General features: G+C 46.8%; 1 protein-coding gene across 5 annotated transcripts in view; it reads left to right on the forward strand.

Moving 5' to 3' along the window:
* LOC135385452 (uncharacterized) overlaps positions 1-8,904 on the forward strand; it is a 99,365-nt gene extending 90,461 nt beyond the window's left edge. For all 5 annotated transcript variants that reach the window (XM_064614769.1, XM_064614771.1, XM_064614770.1 and 2 more), the window contains one exon: positions 7,839-8,904. In XM_064614769.1, coding sequence (XP_064470839.1) covers positions 7,839-8,066 — 228 coding nt within the window. In that variant the 3' untranslated portion in view covers positions 8,067-8,904. The remainder of the gene's footprint in view (positions 1-7,838) is intronic.
* Positions 8,905-14,186: the final 5,282 nt, after the last annotated feature.

Raw genomic sequence — 14,186 nt, forward strand, 5'->3', positions numbered from 1 at the left:
TCGGAGCGCTCACTGCGACGGGTAGGGGCGTAAACATTAACAATCCGAAAAGCACAACTGCCGTACTCTAACTCCACCGCCACAACCCTACCTTCGGTGTCTGTGTCGAACCACCGGACGGTACCCCGGAATGACGGCAACACTAGAATACCCACGCCTGCTCTGTGTGGCGAGCCAGGACTGAAAAAAGCTCTGAGCCCATGTGAATCTTCAAGGGACTTGATCGCACGCCCGGAAAGACAACCAGTCTCTTGAAGAAGGATAATGTCCGCACCCGCCAACTTTGCCCAATCGACAACCTCCACCTGCTTGGATTCCCTGCTAAACCCCCGGACGTTTAAGGTTGCAAAACTGAACAGAGACATTAAAAGGGAAGGAAATCCAGCGAGTTGAACACTCGGACTCATCGTCCATCTGAGAGTCATCATGCACTTCGGAGCCGTCCGAGGCCACACGCATACGTTTAGCGACAGAGGCCGGAAAATCCCTATCAGCCACGTGCACTATCTTGGGGTCCTCATCAATTACCAAGCGCTCGGAGTCTGAGGACGCAACACTGTCATTTTCCTCACCGATAGCCTCGGTAATCTGGGAGTTACACCCTGCCACAACGCCACCAACGACAGCACCCGTGCGCTCAACTGGAAGAGCATCTGTTGCATCAAGAGCACCGCCACTGACTACGGCTACTGCTACGGCTGCAACACTAACAGCACAAGCAGAACTTGTAACGGCGCTAACAGCAGAGACACCTGCAACGGTGTCATCGGTATCTGCTCTGTCACCACTAACTACGTCTCCACTACCATTATCGCTGCCAGCACTAACAGCGAAAGGCTCTTCCGCCACACTAACGGTATCGTTGGGCACTCCCACTGAACGCACTCCCACCTCAGCCGTGGCACTCTCGTTCGCGAGCGCCTGCACGGGATTCGCTCCATCGGGAGCAATTGATAGCACACCGCTACCAGAAACACGGGACGCCCAAGTTGTGGCCAAACATTCGGACAAAGCATGATCCCCGCCACAGCGCTTACACGAAGCATCACACCTCTCGTGCCCAAAGTCACCACAGCGAGCACACACTGGGACCACGCAGTCTTTTTTGAAGTGGCCCTCTCCGCCACACCGCATACAAACTCGTTTGATACCGTCATAGTTGACAGTCAAACGCTTACCACGCACACTTATGAAGTTCGGAACTGGGGTCCGCATTTCCATAAGAGCGCGCCGGTTGCCCGTTTCAATACCCTCTAGCTCCTTCTGAGGGAAGGTCTCGCGGGCTACTTTGGTGACAGGACCGTACTCAGTAAGAACGGCCTCCACAGCTACATCAGGGATGCCATCTGGCACCGATATAACTGAAACTGTGACCAAGTTGGACTCTAGCGAGACCAACTCGATCATATTGCCCTTCACTGTGAGCGACCCCAGGGACTCAAGCTTCTCAGCACCAGACCTGGTCTTCACAATCAGATCACATGCTCCACCACCAATGTGGCGCATGCTTTTCACTACTTTCCCTAACTTCTTGACAAGAGGAAGTAGGAAGTCCACTCGTGAGGCAGTGTCACGGAAAACGCTAACGGCCGACTGGCCATACGAACAGGTGGCGAAGACGCCAAAAAACGACACGCCGTTCTCTCCTCACATAGTGAGGCAACCACACAAAGAAATCAGCACACAGAAACAGAAGAAACCACCCAAAAACCAAAAATCACTCACCCGAAATATGGAACGAAGCTACAGCCTGCCGATTCCTATTCATTCCTATCTTTAGAAAAAATCTTCCCGGAAACAACACCGCAAGCGATGTTGCCCCGACGACCGTTTTACGGTGTTTAACCATTCCTTTAGAAAAAATCTTCCCGGAAACAACACCGCAAGCGATGTTGCCCCGACGACCGTTTTACGGGCCGCGCATTCCAAGACACGGCCCACCCGGGGGCGGACCGCGTTATCAAGGGGCCCTTCTCGAAATATGAAGGACCGGCTCCCTTTCGCCTCCCTCCACCGCGATAGATCGAAAGATCAATACGCGGATTTGAAGGGAGACCAGAGCATAACCATTAACCATTCCTATTCAGTGTTTAACCGTGTGTCCTTATTCTTGTCGATAAAAATGGAGTTGTACCAACCGGCCCTACTTTTTCTGTTAAAGAACAACATTCCCGGTGTGCCCAGTAGCAGCGTCAGTGAGTGGAAACCATAACCGAAGCAGACGACAGAGCAGTGTTCCTCAAAGTTCCCATGCTGCTTTGCACCGCGCGCTTGGTGGCGCGCGCATCTTCCTAAAATCGTCTGTTTGAAAATGAATGGAATGGTACCGTGATGTTACACGTAAGGTTTGTCTGCGCAGTGTGACGACATGTTGCACGTGCTGCAGGGTAGGACTGCCGATAATTTGGACTATCTGGGGTTCTTTTGACGTGCGCCGAAAATCTCCGACACATGGTGCTGGAAGCAATGTTTACCTCCTTCTCATTGCTACCGTAGTTTGATGTTTCCAGAAATTGAGCTTTCCGAATTGAAGTCCAACACTTGCCAAGACAACCTTACATTTTTTTTACATGAAACATAAAGCGCATGTCGGATTTTACCTAATTCCATTGCAAAGTATGCTATTCCGAGTGCCATCGTTTCGACGCGCGCAAATTATCGGTCGAGCTTGGTTGTCCGTCGGGTTAATGCCGGATGCGGCGGAAGAAAATGGTGATCCGCCTCTTGGCGTGTCTTCTCACTCTTATTTCAGGCACCTTTGTAACGTAGTAACCATGCTGCTGTTATGAGCAGTGACACGGAAAACCAAAAGTGAAGGGAAAGGTCCATGGCCTCCTAGCGTCCTTCTTGCGGAGATCTGAGCGCGGCCTAATGGAAATGACGTTTCTTTTCTTTTCTTTTTTTATAGCTATTACCATTGTTGTAGGGAATGTGCGAGGGGTGTCCAAGTCAAACCGGGACTTTCAGTCTCCTGAGTGTAGAAATGGCTCGCGCTACTTCTTTTTCGTCGTTTTCACACGCAACAGGGCTCCGCGTACACCACATGGTGGTCCGAAGTTTGTGTAAAACAGAGGACACGTGCTGGACAAGATGGCCGACAACGAGGTGAGCGCACACATCGAACAGCGAATTGTCATTAAGTCTCTCGTGAATGAAGCCGTAAAGTCATCTGAAATTCACAGACGACTTCAGGCTCAGTATGGCCACAATACACTTAGCCGCAGCAAAGCGTTTGAGTGGTGCAAACGGTTCCGAGACGGCCGTACATCAGTGAAGAATGATCCCGGCCGGGGCGGCTCAGAGCCCAGTGTCAGAGTTCCTGAGATCATCCAACTTGTGGAGCGCCTGATCTTCAAGGGCCATGTCTCGAACTGGCTCGAAAGACGGACCTTTCTGTGGGAACGTGGAACGCCATCATTCATGAACACCTCCAGCTTCGGAAAGTTAGTGCCCGTTGGGTCCCGAGGCAGCTCTCTGTGTTTGGCCGGCAGAGAAGACTGGAAATCTCCCAAGAGCTGAGGTACCGTTTCGACACTGAAGGACAGCCGTTCCTTGATTGGATCATCACGTGCGATGAAACGTGGGTGCACCATTTCACTCCTGAGTCTAAACGCACATCAAAACAGTGGAAGCATCCGAACTCGACAGCTCCCAAGAAGTTCCGAAGCATCCCGTCTGCGGGTAATGGCCACGGTTTTCTGGGACAAGGCTGGCGTTGTTCATCTTGATTTTCTGCCCACTGGTACCACCATCAATAGTGCATTTTACAGCCAGGTTTTCAGGGATGTGCATAAGGCGCTGAAGCAAAAGCGCCCGGGCCTCATCACCAAAGGGGTCCTCCTCCTACAGGACAATGGACGGCCGCATATTTTGCACCCTACAGGAACTTGGCTGGGAGTTGCTGCCACATCCCCCTTACAATCCAGACCTCGCCCCCAGCGATTTCCATCTCTTCGGGCAACTGAAGGCGTTCTTTGGGGGCCGCCACTTCAGCTGCAACGACGAGGTCAACAATGCTGCCCGGTCATGGCTGCTACGCACCGGTAAGGATTTCTACGCTGCTGGCATCCAAGCCCTCGTGAAATGCTGGGACAAGTGCATTCGTGCAGCTGGAGATTACGTTGAAAAATAAAACTAATTTCTCGCCTGTAAGTTCATTTTACTTTTGCGAAAACTGAAAAGTCCCGGTTTGACTTGAACACCCCTCGTATCTTGCGATGAAAGTGGAAAGTCCGACATTCGCTTTCTGGGTACGAAAAAAAAGAAAGAAAAAGAAACAAGCAAAAAAAAAAAAAAACGTGGGGTGGACTTGGCAATGAGAAACTGATGTTCTGGGGCTGGGGGAACACATACAGGGTGTCTGCAGAAAAACGTGACCCGCATTTTTACATGTAACTCGTTGTCTACTTATACTTGGAACTTCCGGTGACGTACGATGGCGTATTTATGCGTGCGAAAGCTACAAAAAAATCCTGGAAGCCATACTCAGCCTAAAAAAATAAACAGAGCGCGAAAACATGGGCTTCCATGCATTAGAATAGGGCAGTCATCACGGTGCATGGTAGTGCATTTCAGTCTCAGGAGAGTTATGTGCAGGCACCGCTAGGGGTACTGCCGATGAGCATCCATGTGGGACATCGTTTCGATTCATGCACCTATAGCTCCCCTAGCGGTACTTGAACACAACTCTCCAATGTCCACCATGTTGCCCTATTCTGATGCACGGAGGCCGACGTTTTCGTTGCTCCGTTAATTTTTTAAGCTGAGTATGGCTTCCACAATTTTTCTTCAGATTTCGCACGCATAAATGCGCCATCGTGCGCCACCGGAAGTTCGTTAGTTAGGTAGACAACAAGCTATGTGCCTAAATGCTGGTCATGTTTTTCTGCACACACCCTGTAGAAAGGACAAATACATACTTTCATCATTCTTTCATCATTGACTTGGCAAATTTAGGAGCTTATTCGCAATTTAATTTCTCGCGACTTGTGGCGAATGCTACGCTGATATAAACAGCGTCGACTTTAAATTTCAAACACGTACATTTTAATACCATTTTGTTTGTGGGTTAGGGGAAACACTCTGTAGATTAAGAACGTTACAAGTGATATGTCAAAGAGTTGACCCTTGCCTATAAGTCGTGTATCGTCTTCTGTCTCAGGCCTTGTCCCACGCCTCTGTTTCAAGGAAATGCTACCAAAGTTCAGCTTTGACGTTATCGTAAATATGCATATGGCACCAGTATCTGCTTCTGTTCGAACCACCCTCGTACATGAGCTGCGTACATGTTAGTGAGCCCGACACACGTTGCTGCCCCCGAAGGAATATTTTGCGAAGCCTACAACAGCTACATAAGCACCATGTCGGAACGGTATAAACACTATTGTATTAAGAAATTGATGCATTGTGTGAAAAGGCAGACGTGTGTTCGCGCCAGGTAACGTATGGGCTCCGTGCACTTCGCCAGAGGGCAGCCGGACGCTCTGCCTTTGGCGCCACTCCTCGGCGGAACTGTTCGCAACTGGGTAGGTGAGTCGGCTGCAATGTTGGTAGTTTTGTACGCCGCAGCTTCCAGAATTCTAACTGATCTGTTATGCCACTTCTTCCGAAGTTATAACTTGAAAGAAAAAATGCATAAAACTTGACGAGAGTGGTCATACGTACGGAGTCCGTGAAACTCAGGACACGATAGACGTTGGCCCAGTCGTAATTTCAAACTATGCTACGTTGCGCATACTGGTAGAGATGATTACGGTGTACAGTCGGTGCTGTGTAGATCCAATGTTCCGTTGAAACAGCCTGCACTTCTAGCACGGGATGAAATATTCCTTACGCCGTTGTCTGTGTACTGCGGTCTTTCGGAGCAGTGTTAACCATTACGGCGTCTCCAATTCAACATTATGTATATGATACACGACGACTTTGACATTTTTTTTTACTTCACAGAATAGTATAGTTATGAAACAGATACAGAAAGTGGTCTCATAGTTGAAACTAGTTTTGAGATATCGTGCTACTAACAAGAAGAGAAAAGAGAGAAAGTCTTCCATTAAATGGAATACATTCCAGAATAACGTAGAACACAAATGAAATGCCCTAGTTATGTAGGTAAGAGCGGCGTTGCAGATCATACATCTGTTATTACAGTATAAGTGAATATATATTGGTTTCAGTCTATGCTTTTTCTTTCTTTCTCTCTTGTTTTTCCTTGCGGTTGCACTACTGTGGTGAAACACAGACAAGAATGCTTGCTCAAACTTGTCGCGCTTAGTGTGCGATTAACATGTGTGGGCAAAATTTAATATGCTGCAGTTTACTGGACTTTAAGGTGACGGTACACCAAAGCTCAGGGAGTTGAGAACAGTCTTCCTGGTGTTGGTAGTGAAGAAAGAATCACTCTTCTTCGTGAAATTTAGAATGATATGCTTGCTTTAACAAACAAACAAAAATCTAACCTTGGCGTTTGAATTATTTGGAGTGACAGATACCCAGCGCTGTCGCGATCGGCTTCCCAATTTTGAACGGGGAAGCAGTGAAACTTCAAACGCTTCCCAGTCTCGTTGTCAACATCGCTCTCAATGTTAAAACAATGAACAAAGCAACAGTGTCTCCTGTTGTGACCATCCTTCGTTGACACATTTCATGTTGGGAACTGAGTTTTCCATTGCCCCACGTTGCCACCATATGTTAACCACCTACCCAGTTTGAAACGACCTTCACGGGAGGGGGCGCTAGCAATACTCCGAAACTTTAGTGCACGGGGCCTATATCGGACACAGTGACACCCTCTGACACAGTAGACAGCATCATGCAATTTCTCCTAAGCATAAGCAAACCTCGTCGTATACGCAATTGACGTCCACTAATACAATTCATATGTAACTTCTTATTTAAGAGCTTTCGGCCTTCGGCGACACGTCGCCTTCGAGAGAGGCCTCTCTTACGCAGGTTTGGTTACCGGAAACGAGAAACGTTAAATACCCAAATTCCTCAGGAAACGAAAATAGAAATGGAAACAAACATGTTTCCGTTACCTTTACCGGAAACCGAAACCAAATTCAAGTCTGGAAGCGTTCCTTGCTTCCCAGACAAAAATCGTGGGGTCAGATTTCAGTCCATGCATTTTAGGTTCATTTATCCGGGCTTCAGCTTCCGGATCCGGACAGGAATTTCCACGAACCATTATAGGAAGGTACCCAACAACCGGCGTCTCTTGTCCAGTCGTGGGTCAGAGTCTATGTGGGACCTCCATTTTCGCCATCGCATCAGTCATCAGATTGATTTTGCGAAACATGTGTTGACAGTGCGAATGATTCATGCAGAGAGGTTCCAGCGGGGGGCTCACAAGTTTCACAGGATACTAAAATAATCAGATCCAATCCCCCAATTCGGACAAAACCACAACGCCGTAAGCGCGTAACTAACTGTTGGCTGTGCTTGAGTTTGTGCCGAAGGGTTGCCAAGTTGGTGCCTGAGTCTGTGCCGAGTATGAGTGGTGGGGGAAGATCACATACGTGTTCTGTGCTTTCCGACTTCAAGCATCGCATAGAAAGCACGGTTTGTTACCGGAAATGGAAACGTTTAATACGTAAATTCTGCAGGAAACTAAAACTGAAATGGAATCGAAAATATTTTCGTTACGCTTACCAGACACGAAAACGGAAACGAGAATCCATCGAGGAAACGGAAACCGGTACCGCAAATTGTCTGGAAACAGTAACGGAAACAGAAACGAAAAATTGAATTTCTTAGTTAGCGGAAACACAAGCACTATTATTTTCGTTAACGAACCCTGCTCTTACGTACTGAGTTGAACTAACAATGTTTTCTTTGTGCAGTGCACTGTGGAGATAGCGTCACACAGCCACGCAGCAGACACACTAGTGTTCCCGTTCATGTTTAGCGCTGATGGCAGTGATGATCGCCAAACCCCGGGACGTGCACGCTACATGTGGAACACTTTATTCAGCAAGCGGAAGTTCGTGACACTGGCAGACCTCGAAAATGAAGAGCTGGGTTACGTCCAAGACGATATTCTTCTCATTGAGTTCTACGTGCGAGACTGAGTGTGTCGGTGTGATTTCGCGAGTCTGGCACCAGATATCCTAGCACTTCACGCACAGTGTTTAGAATATCTATTGTATTGTGCTACGAGCAGCCTGATAAGGCTGTAGCTTTCGTAATTGCAAACGCACTACAGGGCTCGTGTCTAATATTACATTTCCTTCAAATACACTCCATGGTTAACGCATAGGTAAGCCGTGAACTATGAAAACTAGGCATATGTGAGAGGAAGTTCCGAAACCGTTTAGCAGAAAGCCTCTGCGTCATTTCTCTTGGCATTCTTGTAGTGTTCGGTTATAATGAACATTGTATTCCTGGGCCCTCCAAGAATGAAAGAAAAAAAAAGAAAGATATATTCTATTGTGATGTCTGCGGTACAGTGTCACCGTATATTTGTGTTTGGAGTCCAAGTTTGGAACAGTACTCTTTAGTCTTTACTATTACGTTTTATATGCTGAAGGTATGTGCCAACGTTACTGTTCATTTCGTGTTGGCAAGGAGGAAGAAATTTGAGCAATTCCGCACCACCAAGCTTTCACTGAGTTCAATGTTAACAACCGAGAGGCGAATGTAAATGCCTGTCGAAAGTATAGCAGGGAAAGCACATGTATCGGATTTCTTTATTCCATACGTTTCGTTGGATGTTGCCACAGTGGAGTCTTCTGGACATCCCGGCATGCCACAGTAAGTCCGTGTCTCACACAGACACACCTACGATGCACATCTCACTGGTGCCACATGCGTCTACCAGAATCCTGACAAATATATCTTTGACATATTACATTTCATGAAGTGTTCCTTGTTCTCGACATCATAAAATAAAATTTATGAGTCAATCTGTGTTGGTCAAGTACTCCTTGATTGAAATCATCCTTTAAAGGGAAACTTCTGAACGATCTTTGAAAAAAATAAAATAAAATGCACGACGCGTTGGTACATATTGGCCCCCAAAAAGCTGGCTGTAGAGGAAAAGCCAGGGACGGATAACTATGGTGAAGACGTTTAACGATCGAAGTCCAAACGAAGAATGAACATTAGCACGGTATCCGTGCTCTAAAACAAAATGGGCGTGATCCCAGCTGATCACTATCGTCTTCCTTAACACCCCACCCATGCCATGACAAGTCATCTGCCATCACTATACGGCCACACTTCAAGACGATGCAGCAACTGAATAGGGCGCCTTATCAATGTGCCACTGGAAGTCCTGGGCGTGCATGACCGGACTAGACCATCACGTCCAGCAGTAACAAAGCCTGTGCTCTGTTACCCTCTTCACTCAACTACTTACCAACATCACTGTTGTTGACTTCTGCCAAGACTGTCTGCAGCTGCTGAAAATCCAGCTTAGTCTGACGCAATGTCCTTCTTGAGGGCTCCTTCACTGAGCGCACCATTCGCTCCCAGAATCCTCCCTACCAGGCGGCCCGTTCTGCGATAAACTCCCAGGAGATGCGAGCTTGCGATGCACACTCTTGTACAGCCTGAAACTGACTGGACATCATAGCGGGGAGCTCTTTCGCAGCCTTCTTGAAGGTGAGGAAGTTGTCTGAGTAAACTTTACTCGATAGACCCCTTCGTGCTACGAATTTCTTCACTGCTACTTACCTTCACGGTTACCAACTCCAGGTGGCGGTGCATGTAAATAAGGCTACATAAGCTTTTAAATCACAGTCCTCCGATTTGTAGTATAATGGACCAGCAAAATCCACGCCAACAACTTCAAAAGGAAGTTGCTGCGTATCTCTAGGTATAGAGGTGCTTCTTGCTCTGTGCAAGCACGCGTCTTCAGACGTCGACAGAAAAGACAATGCTGGACTTCACCGACTGCCGGCCTTTGATTACCCAGTAAATCTCTCTTAGCTGGTGTACAGTGTTTTTTTCTACTCCAGCATGGGACATCCTCAGGTGTTTTCGTAGAATTATCAGCCTTGTTAACCATGATTCTGATGATGGTGGCAATAGTATGGGATGTTTGACATACGGTGTTTGGTCCGAATACTGAAGTCGCAGGACTTCATCACTGTTCTTGTATAGTAGCTAAAATTATTGAGATGCCGCGATGTCGCGGACAAGAATCTTGCCTGCGTCGTCTGAATCCAGAACTTCTCCGTGGTTCTTCTCTTCAGTTCTTTGGGTTCCTTGTTGTTTGCGATCCACGTACCTCCAGCTATGCACGTATTGGAGGATCCACGCGGTGACCCGAATAAGCATACTGTTAAGTCCAGACCTTCTTTAAGCACAGAAGCAGTCATACTGCGGAATATACTTTATTCCGCATATTCGGCCACATGTTGACGGTGTGCAGACATACGCACACAAAAGAGAGAGATGGGAAGGAACACGCGTTTTTACCGGTGCTCCTCGGGGCACCAACCAATAGGAACACCGCACAATAAACACCAATGGGAAGAGTAAACAGTGATAACTTTATCGCAGGAGGTAAACCATGATAAGGTGATATACAGCACTTCTTCCTCCTCAATAAAGACCGTACACTAGCATAATAAATGCGCATAAATCTTAATACACATAAGCAGTAGAATATTGCACAGTTCATAGCATAGAATTTCACTTCAACACTCAAGTATAACCAAAACGTTCCGGTTTCTTCCTGACCATAGCACTACGTATTAATTGCGGTGATCCGTCGTCCGTAACACCGGGTAGATCTTTATCTGGCGTGGACACAACGCTCGGACTGTACACATTGGCCAGTAATTTGACAACTGCTCAGATACACCCGTGTTGGATAAATTTGGTCTGAGGTGATCAAGGTGAACGAACCGTGTTTGTCCGTTTACTTTTACGAGAAAAGTTACCGAAGATTTCACCAGTACGATCCTTCCCGGTAACCAGTTGACTTCACCACGCACAGTTCTAACGAAAACTTTGTCTCTTACACAGTAAACACAGTTGTTTTTTTTGCGTCGTTTCTTATCGGCGCTAGTTTTAATAGCTATCGATTTTTCTTTCATGGCAGCGGCCATGTCAGGTTTCAGCTGGTCTAATCTCGTTCGCATCTTGCGACCTAAAAACAACTCGCTTGGGGACTTGTTTGTGAACGTATGCGGCATATTCCGATAAGAGAAAAAAAAATTATCTACATAGTGCTGCAATGTTCGTTTGCGATCATTAGTTTGATCTTCTAACGCAGCTTTTAAGAGAGCCCGTTTTAGTGTTTGAACGGCACGTTCAGCAGACCCGTTCGAAGCGGGATGATAGCGTGGTGTGAATATATGTTTCACTCCGTTAGAAAGAAGAAACTGTTCAAATTCGTGCGATCTGAACTGCGGACCGTTATCTGATACGAGCTCACGCGGCAGACCCTAAGTTGCGAATATCGAACGTATTTCTTCGATAGTCTTTTCAGCACTGGAGCTATGCATGACACGGATTTCCATCCATTTTGAGTGGGAATCAATCAATATCAAAAAGTATTTCCTCTCTTTCTGCGCAAAGTCGACAAAAACACGCTCCCAAGATGCTGTGCACCATGACCATGGCTGCAGTGGAGCTGCTGGCAATGACGGCCTCACACTTTGACACACTGTGCAATCCCTAACAACGATTTCAACATCTTTGTCGATGTTTGGCCACCAAACCGTTAACGCGCTAGTGCCTTCATCTTGCTTACCCCCAGGGTGCTGTTCATGCAACAATTTTAGAACATGGTTTTGCAATGCTTTCGGTATAACCACCCTGTTGTTCCAAATAACACAGTTCATCTGTACCGACAAATCCAGCCTCCTGTCAAAAAAACGGTTTAAACTGAGGCAGTACATGATTCGACCATTCTGATAATGTCAACTCTCTTACAGTACGCAGTAACTCATCCCTGTCTGTCGCCTTTTGCACGTCTGGAGCACTTATTGGAAGGTGACTAATTGGAGAGAAATAGAAAATTTCCTCCGATTCCTCGACTGAACCTGGTAAGGGCAGTCGCGAGAGACCATCAGCGTTAGCCAAGGTTGACCCCTTTTTATACACCACGCGATAGTGAAAATTGGCCAAAAATGTGAGCCATCTATGCACTCTACTAACCGCTACACAACTGGAGTGCTTGCGAGGGTCAAAAAGCCATGACAACGGTTTGTGGTCTGTGATTATTTCGAACTCACGACAAAGCAAAAATTTTTGATCCCAAAAATGATTGCTAGTGCTTCTTTTTCCAGATGTGCGTAATTACGTTCGCATTTCGTTAAGGTACGTGACGCATAGGCCACAGGCCTTTCCACACCGTTCATTTCTTGAGAAAGTACAGCTCCTGGACCCTGAGAAGAAGCATCGCACGTTAGTCGTGTGTCATTCCTGGGATCGAAAAGTGCTAGCATTTGACTACTGCACAACAACACTTTACACTCTTGAAATGACTTCCGGCATTGCACAGTCCATTTCCATTTTTCCTTTTTACGCAGCATTTATACAAAGGTTCTAAAAGAGTTGCTAAATTCGGCAAACATTTTCCGTAAAATCCGACGAGGCCCACAAATGCTCGCACTTCATTGGCACACGTAGGTTCGGGAGCATTGACAATGGCTTCTACTCTTTTCGTAGAAGGATGCAAACCAGCTCCACTTATGCCATGACCCAAATATTCAATTTCAGATTGGAAGAACTGGCATTTTTCTAAATTCACTTTAATGCCATGTTTTTCGAGCTTTACGAGGTCCTGGTCGACCCTTTCATAGCATTGTTTTGCTGTTTCACCACAAATAACTACATCATCGATGTAACATGCGCATCCTGGCACACCTTTCAAGACCTGGTCCATCACCGCCTGGAACATAGCGGGAGCGCTCGTAACTCCGTAGGGCAGTCGCCTGAACCGAAAAAGGCCGAGGTGAGTGTTTACAGTGCACAGTTCCTGCGTGCTTTCATCAAGCTCGAGCTGGTGATAAGCCGTTGATAGGTCCAGGACTGTACACACTTTACAGTTCGCCAAGGTCGCGAATATGTCATCAGGCAAAGGCAAAGGTAATGGTCTATAGACCATTCTACACCCTCCAAAAAGGGTGTAGTCAGTGGAAAAGGGTGTTATATTACACCCTAAAAGGAGTGAGTTATTGCACTTTTGGATTACACCCTTTATACACCCTAAAGGGTGTAAAAAAATTAAGAGTATACTTTAGAAACCGGGTTAATCGTTACGCGATAATCAGCACAAACGCGAACGGAGTCTCCATGCTCTTTTGGTACTATCACTAGGGGCGTCGCCCATTTGCTACTGTTAACACGGTACAGGATGCCGTTATTTTCTAGGCTGCGAAGTTCCGCTTCGACTTTATCACGCAGGGCGTATGGAACAGGTCTCGCCTTGCAAAAGATTGGGCGCGTATCCTTTTCCAACACAATGCTGCCACTGAAACCCTTGATGTTTCCGTAACCTGGCGCAAACACAGACTTGTGCTTTTGTTTCAATGCGTCCACGTTTATGTTTTGAACAGCTATGTTGTTCACGGTGACGATTTGAGGCCAGTCTAATTTTATTTTCTCCAGCCAGTCCCTGCCGAACAGGGCCGGCATACGCGCACCTTTACAATTCTCAACAATAACGAGAGGCAAGGAAAGCACCTGGTCTTTCTACTGAACCCTGACATCGACAACACCCCGTACAGAGGGAACAGTTCCATTGTACGTACTCGAACGAAATCCTACTTCCCGACACTCTTGAACGCGTTGGAACAACCTGCAATAATCGTCCACAGTCATAATAGAAACAGCTGATCCCGTATCTGTAGTTCCATCGCTACGGTCTTTCCATTAATCTCGACACAGACTTTGTAGCAGTCCGACTATATAATGTATGCAGCTCAATTTCTTCTTCCCGAGGCTGATCACTCGCAACACTTTTTATTTGTTTGGAATCTCATTTTCCAGCGCGCTTTTGCCCTGGACATTTTGGAAATGTGTCCCTTCTTCCCACAATTGTAGTCATTGACTTAGTTTGAAGGGACATTCGGTCGGACATTTATGCAGCTTGCCGCAGCGATAACAATTTTGAAAGCACTGTTTTCCGATAGTTCGTGGTTTTCTTTTACCTTGGATTTGTGATCATTGGTCCTTCCTGTGCACGCTTGCATTTCCCTCGGCGTCGTCCGTCGTAGACGCACCATATATTT

This window comes from Ornithodoros turicata, chromosome 2, assembly GCF_037126465.1.
Source record: "Ornithodoros turicata isolate Travis chromosome 2, ASM3712646v1, whole genome shotgun sequence".
Lineage (NCBI taxonomy): Eukaryota > Metazoa > Arthropoda > Arachnida > Ixodida > Argasidae > Ornithodoros > Ornithodoros turicata.